Here is a 27,427-nt window from a genome sequence, read left to right as displayed (position 1 = left end):
ATACACAGGCTCCACCCATAAAAATTGACTCGGCTAGTGGAGATGAGGCTTGAGTATTAGTATTTTTACAACTCAATCAAAAGATGCTCAGAAGACCTAAATAGACATTTCTCCACAGACATAGAGATGGCCAAAAGGCACATGAAAAGATCCTCAACATCACTAATTATTAGAGAAATGCTAATCAACACTACAATGAGATATCACCTCACAGGAGTCAGAATGGCCATCATCAAAGTCTATAAACAATAAGTGCTGGAGAGGGTGTGGAGAAAAGGGAACCCTCCTACACAGTTGGTGGAAATGTAAATTGGTACAACCACTATGGAGAACAGTATGGAGGTTCCTTAAAAAACTAAGAATAGAGCTATCATATGATCCAGCAATCCCACTCCTGGGCATATATCCAGAGAAAAAACATTGTTCAAAAGAATACATGCACCCCAATGTTTATTGCAGTGCTATTTACAATAGCCAAGACATGGAAGACCTAAATGTCCATTGACAGATGAATGGAAAAAGAAGATGTGGTATATTTATACACTGGAATATTACTCAGCCATTAAAAAGAATGAAATAATGCCATTTGCAGCAACATGTATGGACCTAGAAATTATCATACTAAGTGAAGTCAGACCGACAAAGACAAATATATGCAGAATCTAAAAAAAGTATGCAAATGAACTTATTTACAAAACAGAAACAGATTCACAGCCTCAGAAAACAAACTTACGGTTACCAAAGGGGAAAGGTTGGGGGGAGGGATAAATTGGGGGTTTGGGATTGACATATACACACCACTGTATTTAAAATAGATAACCAACAAGGACCTACTGTTTCTCATAGGGAACTCCATGCAGTATTCTGTAATAACCTAAATGGGAAAAGAATTTGAAAAAGAATAGATACATGTATATGTATAACTGAATCACTTTGCTGTACACCGGAAACTAAGACAACATTGTTATTCAACTATACTCCAATATAAAATAAAATTTTTTTTTAAATATCTAAAAAAAAAAATACTCCAAAGGGTATTTATTGCACAGACAGGTTAGAAAATCATATTAGACTTTGACCTTTACACTGGGAATATATTTTATCTATAGCTATATTTGACTTACAATTGTGCTGAGCACTTATATCAAATTTCAGTTTTATGAAAAAAATCCATGAATTTCTGAAAGCAGGAATGTCATCTAAAAGTTAGGTGATTCTTTTTCCCTCACCATAGGACTTTTATTTGTCGATTACTATAGGCTAACTCTCACCCTCTGCTGCTTGGTTTGTGAATTGTAGGCATCTAGGGGCTAAGAACTACTTGAGCCCTGATTTACATCTTTTTTAACACAACATAGTCACTACGTATTTTTAAAGTCCTCTTACTAATAGAATCTATTACTGAAATAGAAATAGAGAAAATAAGAGTAAGTATTGAGCTAGAGTAAGGGAAAAGAATTTAACAAAAAGAAGAAACTGAAATTGAGAGTAAATCCAATTAACAACTCAGCAAACTGAGTGATTAAACTCTTAGCTTTATAAACAAATCATTTGAGATTTAACTTACTTTTGCATCAGTTAAGATGCAGTTAAGATTTTGCATAATAGCCAACGTTTCCACAATTTGACCTATCGCTGAGAAGCAAAGAAAATTAGTAATTCTGAATATATCAAGAGTCATATTATATTCATATCCTTTAAGCCCAATAATTCCACTTAGAAAACTTTTTTTTCCAATGGGGAAAAAAGGTCTGTACAGTTGAATTTGAACAGCTTAGAAGTTAATCATCCTATAACTTAGAGTTGGCCCTACATGTGTGCGGATTCAACCAACCACGAACTGGGTAGAAAGTAGTATTTACTATCAAAAAATCTTCGTATTAAGTGGACCCACAGAGTTCAAACCCATGTTGTTCAAGGGTCAACTGTACATGAAAGTAGTCATGGTACAGTTATGTTGAGAAAAAAAATCCAAACAACCTTCAGTAAAGGAGGCTTGGTTGATTAAATAAATTTATATCCAAGGAAATAAATATTATCCCACTCCTTGAAATACCAAGTATGAAAACTACATAGCAGCAGGAAAACTGATTATGGTAACTGGTAAAGCAGAGTATATTATTTCAAATGATGACTGCAATTCTGCATAAAATTGCCTAGGCATTAGAAGTTAATATACACTGAAGTAATATGATACAATGGTGTTATGATAGTTGATTTTTTAAAAATTTTTCCTTCTTTATATGGTATGATATTGTTTTACAAAATTTAAAATATTCCTTGGCAAGCCTTATCTCATTCAGTCCTTCAGTCTTCTTGATACTAGTACAGTGTGGAGCACCCATGTGTCTTAGTAATTGTTTATATTATACTCCTTGCTTCTTAGGTACTATCTGTTCTGTCTCTACCAACTTTGGTTATTGCATCATTATATTATTCATTAGACTGTTTTTCCCACCATATTTATTAAAGTGGTAAGTTATTTTGGTATTTTAATGTGGATATATATGTAATTAGTTCTGCAATTCAATAATGAAGTCTCAATTAAAATTTGCCATCACATAATGGCTTCAATGAAATGATGAGAAAAGAATGTTTGACTTCTAACAAATACACATCAATTTAGAATTTTATTTTTTTTAGGTAGTTTGTTTAAAGAAAAGCAACTCATCCAAAATGAATTTTTTAATTTGCTCATTTCTTTAATCAGACCCTGGGTTTTCTCTTATGGGCCCCCAAGTGTCTTTTTCTCTTTTCAGTATAGAGGATTAATATCTCATTTTCATTTATTTAAAATTTGTTGACTTGTGGGAGTTGGGAACTCTGTATTTGACAGTTCCAATTAAACATTAATTTCAACTAATTGCAATTTGAAGAATTTGTTACTATGAAATTAAAAAGCTCAGCAGTGAAACTGACAGAATTTCCTTTGCTTCTCTATGATAAGTCAAATTATAGAAATGTTGACTGCTATCTAATGCAAAATCTTATTTCCATGAGAAATATTTTCATTCCCAGCCACCAGAAAGCGTATGACCTTTAATCAAAGAAAAACTGAAGACTGACAACTGCAATTAAACAATCCAGATTACAATACCCATATGAGTTGATCGTGCTTTGGATCAATCCTCTCCGGTGATCAACTGATTGGATGGAGAGGTGCAGAACCCTGAACTATTTTATGTTTTGAACATATATTTCAATGCATGTATTTTTAAGCTTCAGATATGAAATATGTCCAAATACTTATCCATATGGAATTATAGTTCCAAAAGATTCTATTTCAAATCTGCACAAATTCCACTCGCCAAAGACCTCACAGGACCATGCCCACCATTTATGCTTGGGAACTATATTCCTCCCACAGATGGGGCAACAAATATTAAAATACACACAGATACCCTTTCACTCATTCCTGCTCTCACATACAATACAACACAGCCCATCTTCCTGGTCACAAATGTTTGTTTTCCTTCCTTCAGCATTCAAAAATTTTCACCCTTTCTCCAAGAGAAATTACCCAAGCAACCTTCCAATCACAACCTTGATCTCAAAGTCAAAGATCTCATATCTATGTCAGATCTCAATACACCTTCTCTTGCTCCAGAAGCTACGTACTCAAAAGGCAAGTAATTTATACTCTCCTCCCTCACCCACCCAATATACTATAGTGAAACTAGGACAGGAAAACTGCAATAAAAACTTCCATGTAGAAAAGAAAACCGAAAATACTTATGAAATCTAACTGTGCAGATGTTTCAAGGAGCTCCTGTTCTGCTCATGGGGAATGCTCCTTTATCCGGCCTGGGTTCTCCTCCCTGATATTAGCTGCCTAGTCTGTAGTTCTCCATGGTCTTTGTTCTCTAGGTGGTCCTTTTGCATTATTCACCATGTCCTTATTTGAATATGGCTCTGGACGTTACTCCTTCTCAGGTGTGGACAGCATGCCCAGCCAGCTCCTTGTCCGAGAAGTTTGGAGGAATGAAGAGTTCTTTCAAATCCTGATAAATCAGTCTATTTTATCCCAGGCTGGAAGCTCACTTGCCAGCGTATCTTTCACAAAAACAAGTTCTTTTTTCTTTTGATTCCAGCAAATACCACAGGTCAGTTGTCCCATCTGCAGTTCTCTGGGAGACATTCTATTGTCTCTGAGCTACCTGCAGTTGCCTTGAATCTGTGGGATGTTCTGAGAGAAGCACAATCTCATTCTCTTCTCCCTGTGCCATTTTGTTCAGCTTCAAGGATTTATACAAAATGACATTAATTAAGAGCTTTTAGCAACAGGCTTGAAGGCCACACTGTTGAATTGGTTCTTGCCTAAGCTTAACCTTAATTGATGTTCGTTGTTCAAAGCCATCCTCAGTTTTATGTATTACCACTTGCAAATGAAAATCAGACCCTGGCAGTCACAGAACTACTTAAATTTCTGTATTATCTTACATATCTTTTTGAAAATTCGACAAGTCTTTTCTGAGTTCATCTCTCTCTTAGGCACTTGTCAAACACACCAATAGCAAACAAGAAATACTAGCTACATACCTATTCATCTAAAAACCACAAGCTCATTCTGTCCATCATCAGCTTTCCAAGGTATTATAGGATATAATGTACCAAACCTTTCAAGGCTCCATAAAATGCGTTGCCATCATTCTAACCTCCAATAAGTTTTCTCACCACCTACTTCTGGCACTGGAGCCAATGCAATATAAGCTGACCATACCAGTCAGCTTTAGCTAAGTTCTCCTATAGCAACAAACAAATCCAAAATGTCAGTGGCTTATCACAACAAATATTGATTTTTTTTGTACCCATGTGGATCCATTTGGGTCAGCAAAGGCTCTGCTCCATATCCTTTCCACTTCAGAATTCACACTGAGAGGATGATGTCTACTTTGCACCTGCTGGCCTCATGACATGAGACAAGGCAGAAAAGACACATGGGAAAAGAGGCACGGCACAGCCCTGTTTGGGCTCATAAAGCCCCTGATGGTAAGTGGCACACGGAGCTTCTGCTCGTCAGGCAAAGCAAATGTCACATGTGCCAAGCCTGATGATGATGTGAGAAGAATGATTCTCCTACAGGGAGGGGCAACTAACAGAATTCTTCTCAAAACCACGGCCGTTTTTAAAATTACATGATTAGATGGCTGTATCAGATTTTTGGGAACTAGTACTTTATTAGCCCTGGAAAACTGTGTATTATCACAATTTCCTTGCTGATGATTCAGTCCCAAGCAATTTCTTAAAGCCTATGTTGGCAAACACAAAGGTTATTTACCACCACTTGCAACAAATGCTTTTATATCAAAACTATTCAAAAGAATAATGACTATGATGAAAATAAAAACCCAAAACCACTCTACATTCCTCTCCTGAATTACTCTTCCACAGTCCAGCCTCACCACCCACGCACACCATTAAAAACTACATATATGTCTTCATAAAAAGAGACATCAAGGATGAAATGCCCACGGACAAGTCAGCCCTAGTGAGATCAGGGACGATGTAGGAGCCTCACTGGTCCAATCATTCTATTTTCCTGTGATGTTATGAGATTAGAAAATCTGGTGTGCTTGACTGGGATAGTTTTTTTTTTTTTTTTTTTTTTTTGACTGGGATAGTTTTGATGAAAAATTAAACCTTAAAATGGGGACTGTGTTCTGTTACTGAATTACCCCTTGGAAAAACAATTCCGTTTTTTTTTTAAATTTCCAACTGTTTGGCATTATCTGCAAATAGTCTCTCTAACCCGGGAAGTAATTATTTTTGCCTCAAAAGTTGTCCGCTAGAAGCAGATGCCGTGCCTGGAACCCCATCTGAAGTAATTGCCGCCATGGGGTGGCAGACGCTATCACGCTGACAGTGGAGACCGCTTCTTTCAAGAAAAATCTCTTTGTTGTCTGTAATTGCGGCTGAAATCACACCTCCCTGTTGCAGGTGTACTGTCAAGGTATCCCATTCTTAAACATGCCATAAACCATTAGCAAGTTGACCTTTCACGACAAAGCAAGATGCCTACATTCTTTAAACATCAGAGAGCGCTGGGGAGAATGTATATATCATGACATGTAATCACAACATGCACCATGTTTCTATAATATATAGAATTAAAGCTTAAAACGTAAAACACCAAGTTGTTGTGTTTTTGTTTTGTTTTGTTTTTTGCGGTACGCGGGCCTCTCACTGTTGTGGCCTCTCCCATTGCGGAGCACAGGCACCGGACGCGCAGGCTCAGCGGCCATGGCTCACGGGCCCAGCTGCTCCGCGGCATGTGAGATCTTCCCGGACCGGGCACGAACCCGTGTCCCCTGCACCAGCAGGCAGACTCTCAACCACTGTGCCACCAGGGAAGCCCAACACCAAGTTTTAATGACACCTATGGTACCATGCCTCCCCACACGACCAAGCTAAAACATACCTGAAGCGATAGGGCACACGTAAAAAATGCACTACTAACACTACAAAAATGAGCATGTTGTTTACATAATAGTTTCCTCTCCTTACACTTACACTTTTTTGATTTTAATTTTTAAAAATGTGAAGTTTTTACCTCAAGCAATGCCATATGCTAATAAAGAAAATGCTTTTTCTATGCTATGAAATGCAATTTTGAATCCATGTGACATATGTTCCACTTATAAGATACCTTATTTTCCTTTTGGTTGAGTCCCCATTTTAGTTCTTCTACTTGAAATCTCAGTTTCTTCACTTCGGCCTCATTTTGATCCATGAGGTTGTTGACGTGGGTCATTTCTGCCGTCTTTGCCTGGTGCTGCCTGCTTAGTTTATGGTAGGCATGTTGAAGGTCCAACAGTTCCTTTCAAAAGAAAACAGGCATTCCATTATTTATAGTTTCCTCTGATAAAGTCAGAAGAATGGCAACTTGTTTGGGAAAAATAGAAAAGCACTTTAGGAAGAATTCAGATTAGGCATCTGGAACTCTACATTTCTGCAATTACATATTATGATTCGCATATAACTATAGGTGGAAGGTGTATTTCTGTGTGGCTAAAATACAGTGCAACTCTTTACGTGCTTGAGGGAATGACCCATTTTTCATGTTGTGCAAATTTAGTTTTTATGTATGCTTTCCAAAAGAGGACTCTCATATCCATAAATGAAGAATAAAACATAATAAAAATAAGTCCAAGAAGAACTGTTCATCTGCTAAATCAGCCTAAGTATTAAAAGTTAGCAGACTATCTGCTTTTAATTATTTTTCTTAAAAAAAATGTTTTGTGCTGCTGTACTCATGCCGTGAAAGGCACCCTCCTGAAACCACACGAATCTGGCTCAGAGACCTGAAGGGGCTGACCCTGGGGAAAATCCAGAGTGAATCCACCATGAAGTGACTGGATCTCCAGTCAATCTTGTTATAATCAACATTCTACAAGACATGAATTGACAGGTTACATTAATTGGCCTCAGATTTCTTACAGCTGCATATAAATCTACAATTATCAAAAATAAAAGTATAATGAAAAGAAACACATCAAGATGCTACTCCTCATGTCTTCAGACTGGCAAGATTATGTGTGATAAAATAATCTGTTGGTAAAATGTGAAGAAACTGATATTCATTCATGGAAAAACGTTGAGAAAACTATTTAACATGAAAAATGCATTAAAACTCCAACCCAGCCATTCTACTTCCAGGACTGTGTCCTACAGATACACACACAGTTGTGTGAAATGCTGTATGCATGTGGACATGTAGCACAGCGTTATTTTTATGTTAATAGTGAATGATTGGAAATGAAGATCATCGTCATAATATCATATGGAGCTGATTAAATAAAAAGACATTAAGCTTTTTAATGCTTAAACTATAATATGGCAGCCTTTTGTATAATGATATCTCTCAATATTCTATTAAGTAAAGCAAAATGCAAAATAGTGTGAAGCCTAAAAAAAATAAGCTGAAGTGAATTTTTTTTTTAAATAAATTTATTTATTTAATTTATGGCTGCGTTGGGTCTTTGTTGCTCTGCGCGGCTTCTCATTGCGGTGGCTTCTGTTGTTGCGGAGCACGGGCTCTAGGTGTGTGGGCTTCAGTAGCTGTGGCTCGAACGCTCTAGGGCACAGGCTCAGTAGTTGTGGCGCACAGGCTTAGTTGCTCCACGGCATGGGGGATGTTCCCGGACCAGGGATCGAACCCTTGTCTCCCGCATTGGCAGGCGGATTCTTAACCACTGCGCCACCAGGGAAGCCCTAAAGTGAATTTTGATATGACACCATTGATTACTGGTAGCCTCCTGGTCTCTATGAAACACAGAACTCCAACCAAACAGGTAAATGTCCTGCAGATGTGAGAAGAGGGTGTGGACTAGAGCGCAGGACCTGGGAGAAATTGCTGACCACTCTCAGGAAGCCAGGAGGAGGAAAAGGCGGAGGAGGAAAAGGCAGAGGAGGGCTCCCACGCCCACCAGCCACCCACCACGCCTCCATGGCAATCTATCAAATAACTGAGAGATTCCTGGAATCTTGCTGCTGTTCTGAAAGCCCTGGCCCCCATAAGAGTCAGAATCACAACCATTGGTATTTAAACCTGAGCAGTGCCGAAGGGCAGCTGGGAACAGGCAAACTTGGACAGGCAGCTAGACCCCAGTTGATGGGACAGGCTTATGGTCCCTTCCCTTGCCTCACAGTAACAGTGCAGTTTACGGCTTCATGGCACTGTTTTATCAAATTACATCACAAACCACATTTAAAATGCAAACAGATTTCTCCTTTCTTCTCTTCAGAGTACAATTTTCCAATGCCACATTATATACCTTATGCTTTCACAGAAAGATATGCAGTAGGGAACACAATTCTATTATTTGGAATGACAATGGAGCATTTAATGAAAGATTTTCTTGATCTGGCAAACAAAGAATTTGCCACAAAAGTAATGCAGAGCTTAATGGAAGAGTTATAGCAAATCTATAAAATGATGGCTTTTCCTCAGGAATTATGCAACTACCTAAAAAACCTTTGTGGGGCTTCCCTGGTGGCGCAGTGGTTGAGAGTCCACCTGCCGATGCAGGGGACACGGGTTCGTGCCCTGGTCCGGGCAGATCCCACATGCTGCGGAGCGGCTGGGCCCGTGAGCCATGGCCGCTGAGCCTGCGCGTGCCTGCGCGTCCGGAGCCTGTGCTCCGCAAAGGGAGAGGCCACAACAGTGAGAGGCCCGCGTACCGCAAAAAAAAAAAAAAAAAAAAAAAAAAAAAAAAAAAAACCTTTGTGATTTAGTACAATTATTTCTCAGATAGTCAATGCTTTGACTTTAGGTTTGTACAATTCACTTAGATTGGTTTAAATGGAGCTAAGTAAACAAAAAGAACCTTTGAGATGTGCATATAGGAAGGGAGGGAGGGAGGGAGGGGGAGGGAGGGGGAGGGAGGGGGAGGGAGGAGAGGAGGGGAGGGAGGGAGGAGAGGAGGGGAGGGAGGAGGGGAGGGAGGGAGGAGGGGAGGGAGGGAGGGAGGAGGGGAGGGAGGGAGGGAGGAGGGGAGGGAGGGAGGGAGGGAGGGAGGGAGGAGGGAAGGAAAATCATTGCTGTTTGTCAGTACCAATTCCACCCCAAGCATGTGTCATCCTTGTAGGCAGACCTCTAGCATTCATGTTCTACTGCATGGCCATTTGCTCAGGGAGGGCCACCTTATTCTCAGGCCCAGGAGGTGGATATGTGTTAGCCAACATCTGTTCTCTGTGAGTGGTCCCCAAGCCTGCAGCATCAGCATACCCTGAGAACTCCATCCAAGATCTACTGAATCAGAAGCTCAGGAGTTGAGGCCCAGCAACCTTGGGTTTAACAAGCCCTCCGGATGTTTATAATTCAACATAAAGTCTGAGGACCACTAGTATATGCCAACTGTAGTAAACTTTACTCTTGCCAGTAAATGTTTTAGGAAGGTAGATGGAACCTAACCGAGCAATGAAATATGAGACGTCTCCTTGGGTGGGAGGAGGTGATCTAGGATTTTTAAGCACTTAAAAATATACAAGGAAGATGTATGCCTGGAGGTACTGATACAACAGTCTGGGCCAATAGGAGAATCATGCTTACAACTGAGGTCCGCAGACCTGGCCTGGCCTTGGGCACATTTCATTACGAGAAAATATATCAAACTGTATCTATAGCCAAATGTATTTTAATTATGTTCATAGGATACCTTTTACTTTCTATTCTAAAAAGATGAAAACTAGATTTCAACATAGGAGAAAAAAAATTATTTCGTTAGTAAGGATATTTAAAAAAAAATCAGTTTAGGGTGAAAGAGATTAGTATTAGCCAAGTACCTACTATCACTGAACTCTTCACATACCTTCTCTCTCTTGTCTTTTCTATTTTCCCCATTCAGTCTCTGAGAGGCTATACACATTGCTTATGGCCAAACTAGCTGTAAGTTACTCCTCCTTTTTTCATTGTTTCAAAACAATATCCTGGCTGGCTTTAACCTTGTTAGCAGGCCTTATCTTCTAAGACTTCACAGGTTCTTTGACATTTTAATCCATTAGTTCATCAACACCCCAATTTTACTTTCAGGAGAGAGATGGATTTCTTCCTTAATTCTCAAAGCTATGACCTTTGCTACTATAGACTCATTTTTTTGTCATTCTTGTGATGAGATTCCCCCCACCCCCAGTTCTTTCTTTGAATGCACATTAGAGTAGAGGCACTTAGGGTCACAAACCATAATCCCCTGTATATGTTTTGTTTGATGCTTTTATCTGAAATCTCAATTTCCCCTGTAGCTTACTTACAGACCTCCAGTTGGAAGGCATCCAAATAGATGTTCATTTAAAGAGTTAATAATTTGCATATAAAAAGAGAATAAGTCAATAATAAAGATCCATATGGATTTTTAGAGCAAGCTTATTCTAATATATTTTTAATGGTAGAAATACATAAAACCATGATGTGATATATTTTATTTTGGCAGAAAAAAATCTGAATAGAAATTAAACATATAAAAAATATACAGTACTAGAGAGTATTTGTCAGTATGGAATCCTCTATAAATCCAAAGCTATAAAACTGAACAGTAAATATAATTCACAATCCTTTTATAAGTTGATATGAATAATAATGTTGAATCGATATAGAAAATAAGCATATACAATGTGTTTGTATATGGATATTTCTGATAGAATAACATTAGTTCCTCAAATAGATTGACTCTGTTTCTAGTGATGTGAAGAATTTGATAGCAGGTTTTAAATTCTGTGTATGGCTTATGAAATCATGCATTAGTTTATGCTCTTGTAAGTGAGAATATTGCTTTCTACCTAGAATTAATATTGTAGCCGATACATGAAGTGCTGAAGCTTAACTGATTTTGATTGTGCCAAGCTGCCAGAACTAAAGTACATTTTCTTATCATTTTAAATGACATCATGAAACGCTGGTTGAAAATGAATCAAATAAGTTTATATGCATCAATTTGAAGGAAAAACAAAATGACATACAGAAAATTTTAAAGTATTAAAGTGTTATTATATATGTTATTTGTTTGTTCAATTTTTTTAAAAATCCATAGAAAACTAGAAATTTTGGCATCTGTAATTTCAAAAATGCATAACAATACTGTACTGTTATGTAGAGAACCTGAAATTCTCAGTATAATATGAGTCAACTATATTTAATAAAGAGAAACACATAAAATTGGAAATAACTAGCTCATGGTCTGTTGATAGCCTTGTTAGACTCCAGCTGTGAGTAATAACGCTATCAACAAGGGCAGATTTTCTCTTCTCAAAAGTTGACTCAGGCACATTGGGTGGTTATTATAATCAAATCCATCTGCTTGAATAAAGAACTCACAAGCTCATCCAAATTAAGTGCATTAGAAAAATATCTTGTACCACCTACTTATAAGGATAAATGTCAGTCTCTATATCTTCAATTCTGACCTGTCAGATAATAGCTTTAAAATGAGAACATTTTTGTGGTCTTAAGTGGCATCTTCAGAGGGTTCATTTAATATCTTATATGTTAAGTATAGAGTGATTTTAGTGCTCGTTGTAGACTTGACACATTATCAGTGATTCAAGGAGCACTTACTGAGTGTCTACCACGTGCCATGTAGACTGGCTTCTACATTCTATATATAAAAGCAAACAAGGCAGACACAATTTTTAACCTCACAGACATTAGAACCTAGTAGAGGTAATAGATTAAAGACAATTAAACAAGCAAATTTTCCCATTGTGACAAATACTAAGAGATAATCCAATGAGCTAATAAGATAGGGAACTGTTTATGAAAGGTGGATGATAAGCAGGGAGGACATGTTGAGAGGGGATGCTGTCCTGTGCCCTGCAGGTTCTCCTGCAGGATGAGAGGATGTATTTCACCGGTTGCTGGAAATGTCTGATCACAGCCCTTTCCCCTTGGCTATAAGAAGCCTCCTTCCTGGGACTTCCCAGGTGGCGCAGTGGATAAGACTCCACACTCCCAATGCAGAGGGCCTGGGTTTGGTCCCTAGTCAGGGAACTAGATCCCACACGTATGCTGCAACTCAGAGTTCGCATGCCACAACTAAGGAGCCCACCTGCTGCAACTAAGACCCTGCATGACCAAATAAATATTTTTAAAAACCCAAAAAACAAAAAACAGCCTCCTTTCTAACTCCACACCCCCTTCCTGGGGCAGCCTGGTCATTTTAGAAGTATGAAGGAACTGCTCTTCTCACCTCAATTTGGGACAGCTCCAAAGATCTATGCCAGCTTCAGAGGTATCCAGAGGTATTACTATTATCACTTCTCCCCAGTCCTACTTCTCCCTCTGCCCTTTGCTCTCTGGCCTCTTTCCCCATGGGTGTTGTACTCCCTAATAAACTTCCTACATTTTGATATCTGTCTCAGAATATGCTACCCAGGTAGCACAAATGCCAACATCATGTCCCATGGCTGTCACCTGGGGAGATCTATCCTATAGAATTAAATATCATAGTACAAACACCATGGATGGAAAATAGATGATGGAAACTTTACTAAGAAAAAAATGTGCAAAAAGGGTGCAAAGCCACAATATTGTGGCTACATTGTGGCACTTATATCGTGTGTGTGTGTGTGAGGCCCATAGACTATCACACATTGGAGTTTGTGTTTATTCAATGCCATTTGTGCTTATTCAGTACCATAGATACATAAGCAATTGACCAAAAAAAAAAGTTTGTTGAGCATCTACTAATCTCTCATATAATCAGTTATGTCAATATTCCCAATAATATTCAAGTTTTTTAGAAAATATAAAAAAGCTTCATTAACTTTAAATTAAGTCCTACTTTCCTCATCTGTAAAATGCATACAATAGCAATTTCATAGAATTGTAACCTTCAAAAGACACAATATGTGTAAGTCATTTGTGATACATTAATTAAACGTAACAGGATAGGTAGAAAAACTGGCTAGGATAGTTTAGTTAGTTAGTTATCAAATGCAATAATAAGGTGAAGTGTCAGTAATCCAGAGTAGATAGAGCATCTCAGCAAATGCCACCATGGACTGGGTTCTTTTTACCTTTCTGCTTTGTCACCCTTAGCTCATACGTGGTCTTTGTCCTTAAACTTGATGTATTATAATCCCCAAATATCTGCTGAATCTTGCTGGGAAGGAAGTAGGAAGGGAACGAGCAAGGATAGAAGTGGTTTTCTCCAAGTGAAACTTTGCCTTTGTGTTGATAAGGCACCCTCTCAATGTTATGTTTTCGGGGAAAAAAATGCAAAAAAATTGCACAAAATATTGAGCAGAATAAAAATATATAGTAAAAATCAGACATGTTGTAAACAAACTGAGAAACAACAAAGGCCAAGAGATATTATTACAGCACAGACGGATTGTGGGAAATAAAAACGTATAAAGAGAGGAACTAATAGTAAACTTATAATCAGCGACAACAAGAAGCCTTATTAAATCCAGTAATGTCTTCAGTTGCTGAGTAACCTAGAATTCTAAGCCCAGCTAAACTAATATGCGAGAGGCAGGGCAAAATCAATTTTTTTTTTTTTGCGGTACGCGGGCCTCTCACTGTTGTGGCCTCTCCCGTTGCAGAGCACAGGCTCCGGACGCGCAGGCTCAGCGGCCATGGCTCACGGGCCCAGCCGCTCCGCGGCATGTGGGATCTTCCCGGACCGGGGCACGAACCCGTGTTCCCGCACGAACCTGCATCGGCAGGCGGACTCTCAACCACTGCGCCACCAGGGAAGCCCCAAAATCAATTTTAGTTTTAGGCAGAGGCAGGATTTTCCATCCACATATTCTTGATGAAAGAACTCAGGATGTTCTCTAGGAAGTTATCTTTCTACAGCTCTTTGAATTCATCAAATCCTTTCCTGTCTCAAAGTATTCGGACATGCTTTTCCTTTCGCCTACAAAGAGCTTTTGCAACTCTACACTCACGTGGCTCCTAATTTACATTCAGGTCCCAGTTTAAATAAGATTTCCTGTGAGACGCTTTCTTGATTACTCAAATGTGAATAATGGTTCACAGTATTATTTTTAATTATCATTCAGATACCTGTTCATTTCTAGTCTTTATTGCATGTTGAAATTTATACCTGTTTGTGCATTTACTTAAGATTGCTTTATCCTACTAGTCAATATATATTTAATGCACCTATATCTGTAGAGTAGAAACAATTTAGAGTTATGTGGAAAAGTGAAAATTAATTAGTTGTCAGGTCCATAGAAAACTGGAGCTCTAATTGTAAAATTTTGGAAATAATGAATATACAATGCAAACTTTAGAGAGAGAAAGCTGTTTCTAGCAGAAAAGATACGATCTCAATTTAACTACAAAAAGATATATATAAAGATATATATATCTTTGTATATGGCAAGCAATCAATTCAAACTGTTGGGTAAAGCATACCGATATTATCTGAGGAAAGTTGAAGGAATGAATTATAATGATAAAAATAATCTATTGATACAAGTACAAAAAAATGAATTGATGAAGGATTGGTCTATTGGTAAACAAGCAGAATAGTATAGAAAAACTATGAGCCAGCCTAGAGAAAATTTTAAAAAGAACACCTTGAAAATATACAAAATTGGAAATGAATTGGTATTTATATCAGATTAATAAAATAGGAGTAGTTTTGTTAAGCCTTGCCTTTCAATGGGACACTGAGACTAAAGTCCGCCTGATGGAATGTGGAAGGAACTGGTTTATAGCTCTTCTAGCTCTAGCAAGGAGATACCCCATGGGAACTTCCATGATGTCCCACTTCCTTACCTAAGTACCTAGAACTGAAGGGCTACAAGATGACGAAGCTAAAAGCTGACAGTTACAGATCCCTGAGTCACCACATGGAGAAGAAACACCAAGGAGAGCCTCCTGGCTTCACTGGATTAAGAAATGAGCAAAACATAAACTTGTATCAGCTGCAGAGATCCGGAGTTTGTTGTAGCGCTTTATCCTTACTAATAGTCTAGCCCAATAATATTAGGTTACACCAATTGACATGCTTAAAAAACATTTTGATTGACTAATTCACTGGCAGTTTCAGTGCATAACAAAGGTTACTAGGCTTTTAGTCATTTTTAAATTGACTCATTTTACAAAAAGATGTCTGTCTCTCAGATACACCATCAGGGTCATAGGGACAGAGCTTTTTTTGGTCTTTTCCTTTTAACTGTATAGTTCATCAATTATCTGTAGTGTGTTAAATAGTGCCTGGACACTGAAGGTGCTCAACAAATGATAAATGAATATACTTACAATATGTCTTACTGATTGGTGACGCAAACAACAAAATGTGTTTATGATTCTAGATTGTATGCAGGCTGGATTGTACTGTGCACAGGAAAAGGAAGAGTCTCTTTACACTCATTTCCTTTTAACAGCAAGCATTCATCACCAATTCAATCTACACATAATAAAGTTTTGTAATAGTTGGCAATACATTACAATAGTTATTATAGTACATATCCTGACTCTGTGTGGTATTTAAAGATTTCTAAAGAATTGCAAATACGGCTATTAACCCTACGGCTAAACCATAAGTTGCAAGTACAATTTAGTACTCATACAGCATCCTTTGTCTCCAGAGAACATACAAATATTAAGTTAAACCCTGAATTGTTAGTCACCAAAATTGTAGATGGAATCAGAAGTTCTTTTTCTATTTTCCAGGCTCGGCTCCCATGGGGGGAATAGAGAGAGAGATCACTGACTCACACTCAGTGGGGAATGCATCACTCCCACACAGTTTTTTCTTAAAGCCATGCACACTTAGCTAAGTAATGCTTTATAACCAAACTTTCCAACCTTCTCTCTACCCACACTGAGAAGAGCCCTGTAATTGTACAAAGCTACAAATGTTCAGAGAAAATACTTTTCTGTGGAAAATATTTCATTTCATTTGATAAATCAGAGTTTCTCCAGGTCCTCCGTGCAGCCCTTTTACATGAAAGTGGTTCTGCATACAGCAAACTCTCCTGACAGATAAGGGTATTGCTTTTGCTCATAATTCTAGGGAAATAAATAATTTAAATAAAATACATAGATTTGTGTGTTGAGTTTGACAGACCCAATAGCCAAACAATTCCTACTTCCATTCGTGGAAAAGAAAGAGCAGAAGGGTCAATAAAGGCGAGAAAAAGGAAGTGATCAGAAAGGTCAATAGAAATAAAACCACAGTGAGTGTTCATAAAAATTAATAGGAAATAATCCAGAGATTAAGATAAAGATAGAAAAAATTCTCAGAAGAGGAAATATAATAATCCAAGAAATGAAAAAATATTAATAAGGATATCGATATAGAAATGGTAAGAAATACACTCTCATATACCACTGAAGGAAAATGTAAATTTTCATGACATTAATTTATGAAAATATATCATCAGTTCTTACCTCTGTCCTAGATTTTATAACAAGAAAATTATTCTAGGAAAATACTATATATATATATATGTATACATATATGTGTATATATATATGAATATATATGTGAATGAAAGTTTTATGTTCAAAAATAGTCACTCTGCATTATATCTAACAATATGTTAAAAAGTAATCTATATGATTGGACCCTTACTGAGTAAATTATAATTAATCCTTATACGGTAATATTATAAGCCCTTAAATTATGTGCGAAGAATTTTGATGATGCGACAATAATGAGGCTATATAATGTGGAATAACAAAGCACAGGCACAATTTTATGTACATGACTCCAATTATGTATGTATGTATGTATACACCACAAAAACACACAGTAACAAGACATACATGAAATAGGGTTTTTACTTTTGTCCAGTTTTACGTAAGACCTCAACACTGAACTCCTCTCCTTCTAAAACAAATGACAAGAAAAATAAAAGTGTGGTAGAAACCTGGTCCTGCACCCACTAGGCCCTGCCCACCTGGAGGGTGTGTAATGGGCGGATCATAGGTGGACAGGGAGACCCTGGGAAGGCCTGTTATCTGAGCCCGGGGCAGTTTCTCTCCTCTGTCCTGGGAAATGGAATGGAGTTACCTGCCCCACATGAAGACACATCAATTTTTCCAGAGAAAAACCTTAAAAGTGTCACCTGGTATTTGGGGGACAGACTGATTCCTCATTCATACTAGAAAAAGTATAAGCAGCCTGTTGCTATAGAGCAGGGAGGTGGTGCTTCCCTCGCAATTGCCTGCGCTTTCAGAATTTCTTGGAACAGGAAGGCATAAATGTTTGGGGGTGAGTCTGAGTGGCCCCTGCAGAGAAGAGCTGGATTTGCATCATTTAATAAAAAGTCCCCCACTTTAAAGGACCAGTCGGGTGGGCGAGATGACACCAACAGAAGAATCCCACATGGAGTGGATTCTGGGAGAGCTCAGGGTGATGGTAGGTCAGGGGCTGACTGAAGAGGCACTGCGGCAGAAGGGGCTGGCCTGGAGCACCGTGCCTGAAACCACTCCAATTCATAGGACTGCTCCCTCCTCTGTCCTCTCTTCCAGCCCTGAGAAGTAGAAGAAAGCCTATCTAGTCGGGGCGGGGGGTGGTGGGGGTGGTGGTGGGGCAACGTAGGGAGGAGGGAGCAGAAGATCCCATCCTCACTGCCTGCCACCTGGTCTGATGCCAAACTGCGGAAACGCAGAAGCTTCAACCCTGAGGTCTACAAACGGAGGGGATTTAACAGAGCGTTTTCCATCTACTGGACACGCCCTCAGAGATACAAAGTGCATGTTGTAAGAAGGAAGTGGTTTCCTCTTAACTCATTTCTGTATCTTTTTCAGCACCTGCAATGTGTAATATTACATGTGGATGATGTTTCAAAAGGAGTATATCAAGTTGAAAGATGAACTGTTGATGTAGAAAAGATTGAAAAGGGTTTTTTTTGCTATTGCATTCCTAAAAATATTGTATAACTTGTTATTAAATAAATATTAACCTCTAAAATGTTACTCTTTCCTGGAATACAAGTGGACCATCATTTTCGACAGAGTATTTGCTTTGGGAACAAGATGAGAGATCACAGGTGTACAGATTGAGTGTGCCTTTTACTTTCTGTTGAAATAACCAAACTTAGATCTAGAACCCCAAAGCTAACTCAGTTTTCCAATTTGATCTGAGAAAGATCGAGCATATTTTATTCACAACCTCAGATTGTCTCAGAACTCAGGAATTAAACACCTATTCATAGCATTTATTAACATTTAATCCTTCAGATCGCCTCTATATCCAGCAATAATTATCTGTTACCTATATGAAATTATCAAAACTACCCTACAGGTTAACGTTAATTGGCACATTAAGGTGATCTCATAGGGAGTCTGGAAATATAAACCAGTTTAATGAGTGAAAAATTAAGGCACACAAATAAATCCTTCAGTGTGGAATAACTGAATTGCTTCTCTCCTCTCATTGTGTTGGTGTTTACAAAAGAGAAGCATTAGAAGCCAAAGTTAGGTAAAATATTAAAATCAAATTAGGAAAACAAATAAGTTAGTTCATCTAAAACTAAAAGTAAGTATCCCCATACCTAATTTCCAAGGGTTGCCTCTTGTACAAAGTGGGTCCCTTTGTGGTTGCCGTCACGAGTCATGAATTCAACAATGTGGTATTGCGTGGGTTAAGGAATGGAGTTTCTCAGGGAAACAGCAAGTTGGAAAGGTTGGATTCACAACAGAAAAAAAGGCATGGGTCCCACACGTCAAGGAAAACCTCCAGAGCTAGAAACACTGTTTGGATGTGTCCTCCAGTCAAGGGACGGCCCTTCCTCCTGCTCTACTGAGCCGTGTCTGGCAGTTGGAACCTGGGTGCTGCCTGTCGACACAGATAGTAAGTACCAGTTGCCCAGAACCTGGAACGTTTGGGTGGCTCACAGAGAGCCAGCTGATAACTTTTGAAAATGTAGCGAGCCCTATGTTACATGTGTGACACATTCCTGGCCAAGGGAGCTCACATTCTACTAGAAAAATGAGATGAGTTAAAATACATGAAAATAGAATACGGTGAGTGCTGTGTCAGGGCTGGGAATGGCTGCTATAAACACAGTTGGAGAAAATCCGAGTGACTTTCCTACACGGAGAACTTATTCTAACTCCTGTTATTCATGTTAAATTTACTTGGGTCACTGGTAGTTGCTATCATCTCATTTGCTCTTTTTAAATTTTGATGCTAAAAACAGGAATTTAAGAGACTTTAACATCTGCCATCCCTACTTGATAAATGTCCTTTATTTGTACATGTTCTTATCACCTTTGAAGAGGCCTAAGTCTCAGAAGGGAAAAAGTGATTCTACAAATATGTTTTTGATTCTTTTTTTTGCAACTTTAAGTATCCTCCCAAGTTCATAATTGAAAATTAGGCCACAGACATTGTTTGTATACTCTTTTTTTATATTTTCATGCTATAGCTCTTCAATAAAAATCACTCATGCAAAGCTTCTGTAACAAAATTTAAATATAACCCTTTACATACAAAATTGAACAGGGTTAAAAGGTCCTATACTAAACATTATACAAAGCATTCTGGGCTCTAGATACTGCTTCATCTGCTCTGTTTATATGGCATATCTTAAATATACATGCTCTGAAAATACTTTGTCAACTACCTATATTGTCAATAGACTCAATATTTATAATTTCAATGGAATTCTGTTCATAATTTTTAAATAAATGAAATATATTAGTGGTTATTTCAGTCTGTATAAGCCCAAGTGTTACACAGATACTAACACGGTCTAACACAATTGCAAGAAAGAGTTTCTTCCACCATGAAAATGGTATATTTCTTCCAAAGGCACAAATGCACTTACAGATGCAAAAGTAAGGCAATGAAAAATGCAATTCTGTTACACAAGAAGGCAATTTTCCTCTAAATTCCTTTATGTGGAAAATTTTCTTGAAATGCTATAAAATCAATATAATTGGAATTCATTTTGATTTGATTGTGACTTTGTTATTATTCAGAATAATTTTCCCTCCTTCAAAAATACAGCTGTAATTATTCCCCAGTTAATAATTGTACAAGATCAGTTTCGTATCATCCAAAAATCAGACGACTAATTATCTAGCATTTTGTTAAATTAACTTCAACTTGTAAATATGAAATCATGCTTATTTTAAGCCTAATAAAACCAGTGAACAAGTTTCCTCTTATCAATAATAAATGTTAGCTTCTAGTAAACATCTGGTAATTGAGTATGTAAGGTGATACATCATAATAAAAATTTTTTTTCAGACTTTTCACTTCAAATCATGAAAGAAGAGGACTTGGTTATTATGCGTTTCATGCATAGTTGAGAAAAAATATGCATATTGTTGCATATGTAGTTGAGATGGATCCAGTCCATCTGGTCACAGGCTTGTAAAATAAGAAAAGTTGAAAACGTTTGTGTTCAAATGTCCAGCTACCCCCATTTTCTGTGAATTTTATAGGGTCAGTTCATCTAAGGTTAGGGATAAACTATCCCTGCAGTTGCATCAAACCATTTGGTCCATTAAGACTTGACTTTAGCTGCCAAATGACATTTTCCCCTGCATAATACTGTTTGGCATCTGCATTGATCAAATTAACTGGTCACTTGCCAAATGTCCACTTCACTTTGGCACGTAGATAAAGACTATGGGAGTGAGAGAATGATTTACTAAGTGTCTGAAAGAATTTATATATTCACCCTAATTAAATTATACTCAGAAATAACAATCACCCTTTAGAGTTCCTCTCAAATTAATGAATACTTCCAATTATAAGGAAAAAATACTAAAAATGGAAATTGAATAATCTAGACACAAACAGATGATAAAAGCACTTATTTTAAAATCTATATTTTATTTATGGTGCAAATCTTTGTGGTTTGTGATGCTAACTAGAAAAGACATGAAGACATTCTAAACTTTCTATAGAATAGTTATGTACAATTTTGAAAGAAAACAGACATATATAAGATACATTACTGTGATTTTTCACTAGGTTCTTAGTCATTTAAAAAATGTTATTCATTGGTACTATTCTCAAGACACTGTCTATTTCTTATGGAAAGAAATTGTAATCTAGAAGGAAAGATAACATATTCTAATGACTAAAATACAAGAGAAGCAAATTGGCCCTGTAACCAAAAAAAAAGGAACCTATTTGCCAGTCCTATCCATATAAAATTAAAATATAACTACCTAGCTTTTACTAAAAGTAAAAATGTTTAAGTGTACTAGAAAATAAAAATTGCATTGAGATGCAGATGGAGAAGAGATTTAGATACATCTGTTGTCTTTTAAGAGGGATACACAGTCCAAGGGAATGTGTTTGGTTATAGTAGAAAGAAGAAAACATCACGACTAATGCGTTTAGATACATACACGTGTATTGTGTGTGTAATTCTTCAAGTTACCATATACATACATACACACACACACATGTATGTACTAATTCTGATACATCATAAATTAAATTACCCATATACTGGACTTAATGTTTTCTTACACTGTTGGCGATGAGCGAGGACATTTTTGAGATATTGGACTATAGCAATTAAGCATCATATGTTTCAACCAGAGAAAATTTTGCAAGAAGTTTTCTCTAGAATAGGTTATAATCTTACCAACAGATAATGGTGATATCTCACACCACATTACCTCTAGCTCACTGACTTTGTTTTTCATCCTCAAAGGAATCTCCTTTCTGTTTGAAAAGTTCTGATATCCCCACTAGTTTTTCTAAATGATTCTAGATCCTACTTCTTCTAGAGCTCCAGCTTAAATGTCACTTTCTCATCTCCTGGTCAGGAGGAATAGGTTATGATATCATCTCAGAAGTCTCTGTACTGGTTCCTTAATACACTAATGAAACAGCAAGTTTCATGAGGCCAAGGTTCTCATGTGTTCTTTCACTGTCTAGTTCTTTTGTTGCCAAGTTCTTTCACATAACACAGAAATAGTTATTATAGGCACTAAAAGATGCTTGTTTTCTTAATGAGTTAATGGCTTAGTCATAATAAATCTTGATTTCAAATCTCTCTGGTCAACAGGTCCTAACTGTTGAGTTCAACTATTCCAGTATTTCCGTGTCAGCAGTTCTCTGGCTGTATCAAGACCTCCAAACCATTTGTCAATAATCTATACTTTTTTCTTTACTTCCCTGTTGCCTTCATATCAATTCTTAACCAGCAAAAGTGCAAATCAGTTCAATAAAACTTCTCCCTCGTAAACAAGATTCTTTTCCTGAGTCTTTCTCACCATTTGTTGGGCCAAATGTCAAATCAACTGTAATGAACGCTGCACATTACTGGTAAATTCACTCCCCCAATTTCTAAGACATTTTCTCGTGAAATCTCCATTTTCCTTCAGCCTCAATCTCACTAATCACCTAACTGGAAACATCACAGAAGAACAGAAACAGACAAGAAGTATCTCATCTTTCTGCACCCAAATCCAACCTCTACCTACATCTTCACCTTCTGTCTTCTCTCCTGTGACAAAGGAAGAAACATGTACTTTGCTATTTAAGACCAACCTCTCCACCTACTCCTTAGGGTCTTTCCAAGGACTTCGCTTCTCACCACAACCCTCTTCTCACCTGCAACATCATTTTTTTCATATCTCAGTAGACGAATCCCCTTGACATATATAATATCTTTAACTCCTTTAAATATTCAAGGATACATAAATATATTTGATACATTTAATTATACTATGATCTTTATATCATTAAATATTTTAAAGTATCAAAATGCCCTTCCAAGCATCATCCTGGTTTTCCCATCCATATTACAACAAAACTCCTAGAAAATATATATTCACTGCTACCATTGTCTTACCGCTAATTCTATTCTCAATCAACATTAATCAGGGTTTACTGTCTCCATCAAAACAAGTCTCATTCAGATCACTAAAATGTTACAGATAGCCAAGACCCTGGGTAGTTATCTATCCGTGTTCTAATCCATGTAGCAGAACTTGATGATGGCCTTGGTCCTTCTTAAAGGGTCTTTTCCCTTTGACTTCTGGGACAGCCTTGTTTTCCTCTGTTCTCCACGTCTCTTCCTTATTTTCTCTTTATTCTTTCTCTACCTAAGATAAAAGTTGCAATGCTCACTACATTTCCCACCGTGCCTTGCAGTTAGTCTGGGCACCTGACTGTCCTGGTCTAATGTTCTGTCAGCATGGTTCAGGGGCAGGTGTCTGCTGCAGGGAGCGCTGAAGAATATATTGAGATGGCTCCTTCTCAGAGGGTTCCTGAGTGAATATGGGAAAAAAACCTGACCTCCACACTGAGCGTGGAGTGAACAAGAAATAATCTTTTGTTTTGGTTACTCTCTGAGATTCTAAGTTGGTTGTGGTTATTATTATTATTTACCAGCACAGAGGTTAGCATTACCATATAAATGGATAAGTTTTGTGGTAATTGCACTTTACTGTTATTATAAACTTCGTTCATTCCTTTCATCTCTTCCCTTCCCCTCCCTCCCTCAATGTCCATGTTGAATTTTACATTATTTTAAAGACTTTAACTGCACCTGTATTTCCATCCAAAGCAATTATAAGTTCCAAAGGCCAAAAAAAAGTTCCAAAAGCTAATTATAAGAGCCTAAAGAAAATCATGTCACATTAATTTGTTAATTTATATAAAATCAAATCATAACTCTCCTTTTCAAAAAGTAATCAAGGGGGCTTCCCTGGTGGCAGAGTGGTTAAGAATCCACCTGCCAATGCAGGGAACATGTGTTCGAGCCCTGGTCCGGGAAGATCCCACATGCCGCGGAGCAACCAAGCCCGTGTGCCACGACTACTGAGCCTGCGCTCTAGAGCCCGCGAGCCACAACTACTGAGCCCGTGTTCTACAACTACTGAAGCCCGTGCACCTAGAGCCCGTGCTCCACAAGAAGGGAAGCCACAACAATGAGAAGCCCGCGCACCGCAACGAAGAGTAGCTCCCACTCGCGGCAACCAGAGAAAGTCCTTGCGCAGCAACAAAGACCCAAAGCAGCCAAAAATAAATAAATTAATTAATTAAAACAAAAGTAATCAAGTACATTAAAGGGTTGCTATAAATAGCATCTTATGTACTGTCACATTGGGTGTAAATCTGACTGTTAACGTGATGATAAAGTACATTTTCTAAGCTATTCAACAAATCTTCAAATAAAAATGAGCTTTTTCAACTGTATATGGAAGCAAACTAAGTATAAATCGATAAATCCAAACTAAAATAGTAGCAAATTTAATTCATTGGTAAATTAAAATGAATAATAAAACATGACAAAGAAGTGCTTACTCTAGAATGGCAGAAATGTTATTACTATAAGGTTATTTATTTAATTTATTCTGCCAAATATAAAATGTGAGGAAAAAATCCTAAATTGCATTAATATAAACCCAACAGCATTTGATTAAATGTTTTAAATGTATTCCAAAAAATAAAAATTCAGTAAATTAGAAAGAGCAGGATATTCAGACTCAAAGTCTCCATAATCAATCATCATATCACCATCATCATCATTATCATGTTTGTTAAAACATTACACTTTGCCTATAAGATCAGGGAAAAACCTAGGATGCCCATTTTCAACCCTAGTTTTTAGTGAAGCCATTTAAAATTTGGCCAAGTAAATATTTTAACATACTTAAAAGTTACAAATATTAAAAATATGGGGACAAAAATCACTATTCTTTGCATAAGATTATAAACAAGTGAACCACAAGATTATAAACTGAATAACATGAAAACATATTAGGGCCAATCTGATTATATGTTAGAAAATAAATATATACAAACCATAGCATCTCTTATAGTCCAGAACTGACCTGAGAGGAACTATAATTTCCAAAATATAGCCAAAAAAGATATAAAATATCTAAGAATAGACTGAATAGGAAATTCATAGGAAGTTTAGGAAGAAAATAAAGAAACTTCTTTAAAGGGGAAAAAAGACCTGAATAGTGTGAACAGTTATCAATGATGTATACAGCCAATCTCTAAATTAATTCACAAATTTAATGTCACCCACATCAAGGGGATCATAATGGGATTTTCTTTAGAAACACAGAACAATAATATGAAAAGTTAGCTGCCAATAAGAGTGTGATAAAAGAACCAAGAAGACCTGGAAAAGAAATACACTGCAATCCTCTATGAGTTAAAATACAGTAAAGTCACAATATTAAAACCAGGTGGTATTATGACACAAATAGACAAACAGATGAGTTTAAAGAAGGGAGAAACTCAGAATTATCTCTAGATAGTCAGGATTTATGTGAGTTGTCCATTGCTAATGAAAGTAAATTGATAATACTTTTTTAGAGACAACTTGGCAATGCTAATAATGAAAATGGGCCCAACTTTTGACTCAGTGATTGCAAAAGTAATAATCAGGTATGTGCTAAAGATAACCTAAATATCACTTATTGGGCTTTAGTTAAATGCATTACTCTGGATGCATTATAATGCATCCATTAAAATCATTTTCAGAAGAAAATGTAATGATTTTATAAAACATTCCTTTTAACGTTTGTGATATTTTCTGTACTTTCCAAAATTTCTACATGAATTCGCATTATTTTTGTTACCAAAATAAGACAATTTAAGAGTTGTTTTAAAATAATTACTGCTCTAAGCATAATTAGTTAATTTTTTTAACATTGACACTTAAGATTTGTGAAAATGTGTTAGATTTTTAGTGCAACTTTGAGTTTCATTAATCAAATAGTTGGCTGTTTTTGTATGGATTATGTACAAATAAATAGGAATCTAAGTATCAATTACTTGAAACCTAAACCAAACCTAAGACAAAATATTTTATACTTTATAAAATTTGGTATAATTTTAGCAATAAAGAGGAAATGTCATTTAACTGAGAATAGGGAATTTTCTGTGGGTAGTTTCTTCTCGGAGCAAACTTCTCTGAAAGGTATGTGGATTTCTATTGAATCCTATGGGCATAAATCTACAATTATTGTTAAATATCCCAGGGAAGAAAAGCAAAAAATATTGATTATGAGAAAGTCTGAAGAACTGAGGTCCCATTGGGTTGGTCTACACAGATTCATGGAGGGAAATTTTTTATTAATGAGCCATTGTAGGAGATGGGATGTGCTTTTCCTCTGCACATAACAGGGATGGGGTTTGTGAATTACTGAATGAAAGAAATCATTTGTAGAATGGCCCAAGAGAGTGCAAAATTTCTAGGCAATTGCTTATGATACCATATTATTAGGTAACAATGATGGTACACAGAAAGCCCGTCAACCTCAGAAAAATTCTCAAACCACGTACATCGACTTGGAAACAGACCTGGAGTTCATAGCCTTAATTTATCATGTTAGTATCCTCTCAATGAGACAAAAATATCCAAAATATTCAAATGATACACTTCAAAAGACTCAGAATCAGTTTGACAATATCTATGATAACAACTGTTAGAGGTTAAATTAGAAAAATAAATTCACAGAGAATTCTCAGACATTATTGTAGACTGCACAGTAGGTATCAGCTTCCCTACTCCAGTATTTGGTGAGAGTCCCGCTATACAATGAATTGCTCTATAATCCCCTTACTGTTTTCTTAAGACAAAAATAATAAGTGAAATGTTTAATAAGCAAACTTCTGCTTTCCCTTAACCTATGGGATACTCATGAGAAAACAGTGATTAGAAATTTTAGCCATAAGAAGACAGGGGCAGGCAAAATTCCCAGAATAATTAATCATGAAAAATTAATCTCACAGTATAAAAGTATAGATAGAGTTGGCATTGGTGCCTTGGGTAGATGCCTATTTGACTTTGGGCATTGCTTCTTGTAATCTTTCCATGTGACATGTTTTAAATTCTCAACTAATTTGTATGTCCCTTGAGGGATTGCTATGTCTTAGGAATCTTTAAATTTCTCACAGCTTTTAGCACAGTGTTTTTCAACATAGTGTGAGGCTGAAGGAGATAATTTTGACAGATTATATATTTGCCTATTAAAAAAAAACCTATCTAAATGTTTGAAATTATTTCTGGTAAATTTTGCTTT

The 27,427-nt window shown here is 37.0% G+C and overlaps 1 protein-coding gene across 8 annotated transcripts in view; it reads right to left on the bottom strand.

Moving 5' to 3' along the window:
- The window catches only part of CCDC102B (coiled-coil domain containing 102B), a 268,909-nt gene that overhangs the window by 56,906 nt on the left and 184,576 nt on the right, over nt 1-27,427 (bottom strand). For all 8 annotated transcript variants that reach the window (XM_073790811.1, XM_073790810.1, XM_073790809.1 and 5 more), the window contains one exon: nt 6,647-6,817. In XM_073790811.1, coding sequence (XP_073646912.1) covers nt 6,647-6,817 — 171 coding nt within the window. The remainder of the gene's footprint in view (nt 1-6,646; nt 6,818-27,427) is intronic.

The sequence above is a fragment of the Tursiops truncatus genome, chromosome 13 (genome assembly GCF_011762595.2).
Source record: "Tursiops truncatus isolate mTurTru1 chromosome 13, mTurTru1.mat.Y, whole genome shotgun sequence".
Classification (NCBI taxonomy): domain Eukaryota; kingdom Metazoa; phylum Chordata; class Mammalia; order Artiodactyla; family Delphinidae; genus Tursiops; species Tursiops truncatus.
This window is presented reverse-complemented; position numbering and strand designations above follow the sequence as displayed.